Source organism: Strix uralensis, chromosome 4 (assembly GCF_047716275.1).
Source record: "Strix uralensis isolate ZFMK-TIS-50842 chromosome 4, bStrUra1, whole genome shotgun sequence".
Taxonomy (NCBI): domain Eukaryota; kingdom Metazoa; phylum Chordata; class Aves; order Strigiformes; family Strigidae; genus Strix; species Strix uralensis.
The window spans coordinates 99,279,226-99,285,896 of NC_133975.1; the positions used below are offsets into that span (position 1 = coordinate 99,279,226).

Below are 6,671 nucleotides of genomic sequence, written 5' to 3' on the forward strand. Positions count from 1 at the left end.
TTCTGTTGGTGCATGAATGCGCAGCAACTACAAATTTTAGATTACAGCAGAAAACACTGATCAGATTTCATGATTTATATCCAGGCTACTACTGAGGGACATCATGGTGGGAACCAAAGGAGGATAAGATTCCAGACAAAGGTCAGCACTTCCCCATATAGCTAAAAGCTTTCCTAATATATTCATGGCAAAGATATAAAAAAATAAAGATCCTATATAGTACCTAGATATTCCTGGCATTTCAGTATGGCAAGTGAAGCTCTTAGGTTGTTTTGAGAGAATGCTTCCATTGATCATTTTAATCTCAGGCAAAGTGATAAAGACTTGAGAGCTGTGTTTTTGCTGAAGAGAGGATGTGGTACATGACATGCTTCTCATGAACAGTGGATTAATAAAATGCAAACCCCATTAGTTTGTATAGGTTTCCAATCAATTTCTGGGTGACTCTGAAGGTGTTACTTCTGATCTGCCAGCTTTGAAAGCTAACTGCTCTAGAAACAAACAAATTATGTCCTGGACCTGAAAAGCTGTTTCATGCTCCCAGACTATACTTGGGGCAATTTATATTCACTATGTCCTTTGACTGTGCCTTCTTCTGTAATAAGACTCTCTGTTGCAGAGGTGAACATAGTTGATACAAAAAACCTTACTATTCTTGAAGAATAGTACATTGATATGGAAACGGCAAGAATTCTGTTTAACACATGTTAAAAAGTAATGGAATTGCAAGTACAGCAATCTAGAGTCATAAGCCATCTTCAAAACTGGAATGCAGTCTTACCCATAGCCTAACAAAGCCTGAATTTGTTGACCTATAGGAAATACTGTCATCTCTTCTGTTTCCCTGAGGTTTTCTTCAGGCAGTTTTAGAACTAATTTTTCAGAAAGGAAAGATTTTATTGTGAGGAGTTCAGTAGGGTTCATCTTGCAGATACTTAGGAAAAGCTGAGGTTTTTTATTTTTTAAAAAGAATCACACCTAGAACCTCAGAGACACATGCAATGCACGGAAATCATAAATACAACCACTTAACATATTGTAAACCATGACTAAACAATACTTCAGTATACATAAAATATAAACAGTAAATTAAGCTCTCTCATTTATATCTTTATATTCTGAGTTAACCCATTCTAGATATTTTGATTTGACAGCACAAATTTCTTAGGGCTTACTTCTAAAACAAAATAAATGCTTATCCAAGGTCATGAAACATTAAAATTTAAATCTGATTTGTGTACTACACAAGCTTGCACAAGCCAAATAAAATGAAAATCGTTGGGTTGAGGATCCATTAGTGAGTCATCTAGTCCATTCCCTTGTATCGTGACAGGATTGATTTCATTACCAGCTTTGATGGATGAGTGTCAAGTCTAGCCTTGCATTTTTCATTGAAGGTGATTCCATAACCTTCCCTAGCAGTTTGTTTTATACTTATTGTTCCTAGAACTGTTTAGTATTTTAACTCAACATAATTTTTGCAATTACAGCTTAAGCCTATTACCTGTATCTCTGCTCTTATAGCCAAGTAGGAAAAAATACCTCCTCACATTTTCATAGTGTCATTTGCAAGCTTGTATGCAATAGTTACTCCTGACTTTTTTCCATTTTTCTCTAAAATAAAAGAGCACACCGACTCTGGTCCTTAATCATATGGATAAATCTTTTAAAAATCTTAACAGTCTTTCTAATTTCTTAAATTTATTTAAGGTTTCCAAAATCTTAACCTGAATCTGGCTTTAGGAGAGATAAGTTTCTGGTATAACCAGCAAAATTCCCTGATCACACAAACTTAATACAACACTTACCCATCAACAAAAGACAGCATTTCACTTTGCTATTGTCTTATTACATAAGGAATCCAAGATTTAAGAAGTCATTGTTAAGTTTATTATCACAGTAAGAGAAATGATGCTTTAAACACTAATCGTTGTTTTAGTGGCACTCATATACAAGAAACATAGTGCAGGCTAAAAGAAAAAAATGACAGTAACTTCCTAACTAATTAATCCTTAAAATAACTTTAAATATAAGGATTGTGAAAAGAGTACTTGCATTGGTTGGGAGGCAGGGGGCAAAAATTCAGCAGAAACTGCAGAGAAAGCTAAATGAGTGACTCCTCTAGCAGTTCTTTAATACATAAAGCGTTTTGAAGCTAATATTTCTTATGCTTCCTCCTAAGTCTCATAAGGCCTAGATTATGGCTAATATCTCATGACACCAAAAGTAATACTGCAGCAGATATTAAAGCATTTTTTTCAGCTACTTATTCTATAAAATATTAATTGCAAGCCTGTGCATGTGCTGTATATATAGGGTATTAGGCAACTGAGTTCCTGCTCATTCTAAATCAATAAAAGATAACATGTACAGCATCAATCATTTTTTACTCTTTCTTTACTACCTAATACAAAGAGCGTTGAGGCTTAGTTTTTTCTTAAGTAAACAGTCACTGAAATATTTGAAGTTAAGGGTTCATGGGCTATTACTCTAATACTGAGTCTTACCTATGAAAGAGAGATTTTTTTCCAAAAGCATTTCTCGCAGCAAGACTTCATGCTCATGCCCAATAGCGCTGATAGCTTTAGGTTAAGAAATGGAAGATTACTTGGGAAAAGAACCAACTTCAGAAAAACATCATAGGTAAAGTAATTCATGATAAAATTTATTTGCTCTCATCTGCATTTCAGAAGTGATCAGTGATTTGAACTCTAAGTTTAGAAATTCCTTACAGGGCTTTTCAGAGGCATTTAGTACTTTTTGAGAATCAGACTACTGTATCATCAGCATACGTTTTACAAAATTAAGACCCATTAGACTGTATTTATTCAGTATAAATAAGGGTAGTATTTCCATTTTTGCTTTATTTTCCCTGCAAATCTAAAAAAAAGTGTGAGCTTAAAACATGCTGTTAAATACCTTTTAAATTGCTCTTTACTGACTAGTGTATCAATTCTCTAAATTCAGCAAAGAATAAAGTGTTTTTTTCTTTATATTCTGAAATTGATAGGCACTACATCCATCTGAAACATCTTACTGTAACAAAACATCCTTTTAATTGATTTTTCAGAAGCATGAACTAATGTCAGGGAAGGATGAAATAATATTTTATAGTGAAGTCCTTTTCACTTCACTGACGGCCTGTTGATCCAATGTGCTATTCTTAGCAATATGTAAAAAAGTCACCACATCAAATATTTTTAATGTATTCTCCTGGAGGTCAAACTTCTATTCCAGAAGCTTTTAAGAAGAATCTTATGGAACATCATGATAAAGGATCTTACTTTTTAATAAGTTAAGTTCCTAGTTCTGTTTAGAATAACTTTGGAAAACTTAAAACTACAGATCACCTTACCATTAAAGTTAATTACTTAATTTAGAACAATACTTTATGCTGAACAGAAAAAAATCTAATTGTATGGAATAATTTAATATATATATATATACACAGTTTTTATGAATTGAAACTACATAGTATGTTAAACTCTACTAGCAGTTACAGAACAAAAGGGGCAAACAAAGAACAGCAAAAATGTAAGAAAAATACTGCAAACAGAATTTATAATGCACCATAAGCAGAAACACTTAGACTTAGTCTATAATAATACCTGTTATTGATGTATGGCAATGACCATGGGGCAAAACTTGTAAATAACCTCACAAGCCATTTTCTACTCATGCAATCTAGCAGCCTAGTTTCCCGTAAGCATCTGAACTATTACTGAAAAATAGCCTCTTGGCATTTACAAAGAGGTTGACTTCATACTTTAGTCCATGCATATATAATTAGATAGTTATATTTAAAATCAATATGCAATCCTTCAGAAGACATTATGCTTTTAAAACCTTAACTTTAAATTGATTTTTAACTATTTTATGCACCTCAAAATTAACATCTAATTCAGCAACATACTTGCAGATAATGCACTCACACAGCTTATTATTAAACTTTTCTGCACCAAAATGGAATTGAAAAACTCCTCATTATTCTCACTGATGTCACTGTGTATATCCAATAACTTCACTTGAACCAGAATCTGACAGGGATAGAAGAGACATTTTTAGACTGCAGGCAGGTTATTCTTAAAAACTCTTCATAATTCTACATGTGTTATTATTACTTTTAAACATAACACTTTCAGAAGACTATAGCCAGATTGTTCATCAACAAAATATTAATCTTAAAATTCTGGATATGAAAATTAGTGATCAACAACCTTTTAAAAAGTATAATTTATTAGATTAAACCACTTTCAGAGAGCTGTGTTTAATGCTGAAGATAGTCTCAATGAATACTTGAAATTATGATTAAAACCACAAAATACAAATACAATTAGAACTCCATCCTGCTGCTGTTAAATGGGAGAAGGGCTGAGTCTGTAGTAGATAGCAGGCAAGTATTTCTAGTGGAAAAAACGTATTTTTAAGGGGTGACCACCAGAGGTATTACAACTACAAGTGTTTTTCATGCATAACTAAGCATCACTGTAGCTCTCCTATCCTGCAACTGTACAGTAAAATCAAGATCTTCCCCCAAACTGCATACAGAGATTTATGCGAGGATTTTCTAGGGCTTGGGAGGGAATTGCCTTGCTAGCCTGCTCAGTGATAGCAAGCCATGATTTTGAAATTGTTCCTCTGATAGCAGACTGAAACAGAAGAGCTACTCATTCAGGACTTTATTAAAACAGATTTAGGGTCGCAGTGACCATTCTGAACAAATTATCATCTTAGTCTGGAATACTCAGTACTGCATGGAGTTCCCCCAGTATTCTCACTGGATACTGAGGATCTCTAATTAACCATTTCAACACTAGAAAAGAAAAATCCCTTTAAATACAAGCTACATAGGGTTTTTTCTAAAGCTAGCCTCATTTCCTTTAAGAAGAGAAAGTAAAAGAACTGCACTGGAATGTCAGATATGAGTTTAAAAGTACCAATTGCTCAATCACACCTGAATTCCACTTGAAAACATTCCAATTAAAACTCATATTCATAACAAAGCAATGCCATAATGTTGAACACTATCTGTGCAACTTATTAATTTAATCACAGAATAGTTGAGATTGAAAGGTATCTCCAGAGATCATCTTAGTCCAACTCCAACACTCCAAGCATGGTCAACTAGTCTTAATAGAAAACCAGACATGCATTTCAACTAATCAAAACCAAAGAGGTTCAATCAGGCATATGACCATGTAGCCACCAAACTGACAACTTCCCGTGGTCCATCTGATTTTGTTAAACAGTATAAGAGAAAGCTCTGCAGTGACCCTCTAGCTGATTGAATGTAAAACAGAGGAGTATGAAACGTGTTTTGTGAAGCAGAACTTTATGTCAGGTTAAAGCTAGACACATCTCTTCCACACAGTCTAAGCTCGTCAATTGTGCACCTAAAATTTTATGGGAAAGGATACTGTTTGATGCAGTCCACCAGTGGTCCATAACAACAGTCGTTCACAGTACACTGCAGACAAATAAGAGAAGTAGTATAGCAATGGGGAACTACAAAACCATTATAGTTAAACAGTATCTTAAAAATAGTAATTACTTTTCTTCAAAAAGGCTATCAGATGCTGTTCAGATTTAATCACAGAAAACAAAACCTGCATGCTTTTATTCACTATAAAAGCAAGCTATTAAAAAGTGAAATGCTCCCCTCACAAATACTGCACTGCCATTTATGGTGCACCCTGACCTCACTGATAGTTTACGATGACAGTAATTAAATGAGGTTTAAAATCTTTTACTCTGCTAGGCAGATAACAGCATTGCCACAGGAAAAAAAAAAAAGAAAAAAAAAGACAAGTATGATTAATACCTGATAGACTTGATTTGCTAGAACTCCATCTGGAATCTGAGAAGGGTCCCGTAGCATACTATTTATAAGAGTTTTGGAGGCTAGAGGAATAAAGAATAAAAACATACAAAAAAATCTGTTAGCTCAGTTATCCACTTGGCAGGAGAAGACACACATTTTTATGAGGAAAACATTGATTATGTTGACAATTTTGAAAATTATCCAACCAGCAACTACAAACTTATACATTTGTAGCTACTTATCCATTCTGATTCGATTAACTCTAAAAGTCTTGAAACACCAAAGGATTTTATTAGCACAGGGTGAAAGCAGTCCCTTGTTTACTTATTCAGTTTCACTGGACAGTTTGTGCTTCAGAAGCATCATGCAGCTCCTAAGGAAACTGCTTAGTATAAAGAAAATGTAACTCAAATCAACCTCCATATCCTATGAGAACTTAAGGAAGAAGATATGTAAAAATTCAAACCAGTCTTTAAAAACAATGTTTGGTCTAAACAATCTTAAGCACTTCATAGACTTGATTCCAGTTTAGTAGTTTTCAAATTTATTTATTTATTTATTCAGTGTTGACACATTTATCTGACTGTATTTAATAGCTGGCAAAAGGCTTTCTGCGCTATTTCTGAATATATAAATCTAAGACATGAAGAAATCAGAAGTGAATTTAGGACTATTTATCAGTCTTTTCTTCAATGATATTGATACTACAATGAAAAAAATAACATAAATCAGGAGATGCCTTTAGTTTATTTTTAAATACATTCCTTGCAAGCACTGGCATTATTTTCTCTCCAGATGCTTAATCTGGGTAGTTGCATATACCAGTTAATTACTAGTAGTAGTGGAAAGA

At 33.7% G+C, this 6,671-nt stretch overlaps 1 protein-coding gene across 11 annotated transcripts in view; it reads right to left on the minus strand.

The window, feature by feature from the left end:
• CDIN1 (CDAN1 interacting nuclease 1) overlaps positions 1 to 6,671 on the minus strand; it is a 130,784-nt gene that overhangs the window by 72,200 nt on the left and 51,913 nt on the right. For all 11 annotated transcript variants that reach the window (XM_074868182.1, XM_074868183.1, XM_074868190.1 and 8 more), the window contains 3 exons: positions 5,822 to 5,901; positions 5,418 to 5,467; positions 2,508 to 2,575 (listed from right to left, as the gene is read on the minus strand). In XM_074868182.1, coding sequence (XP_074724283.1) covers positions 2,508 to 2,575; positions 5,418 to 5,467; positions 5,822 to 5,901 — 198 coding nt within the window. The remainder of the gene's footprint in view (positions 1 to 2,507; positions 2,576 to 5,417; positions 5,468 to 5,821; positions 5,902 to 6,671) is intronic.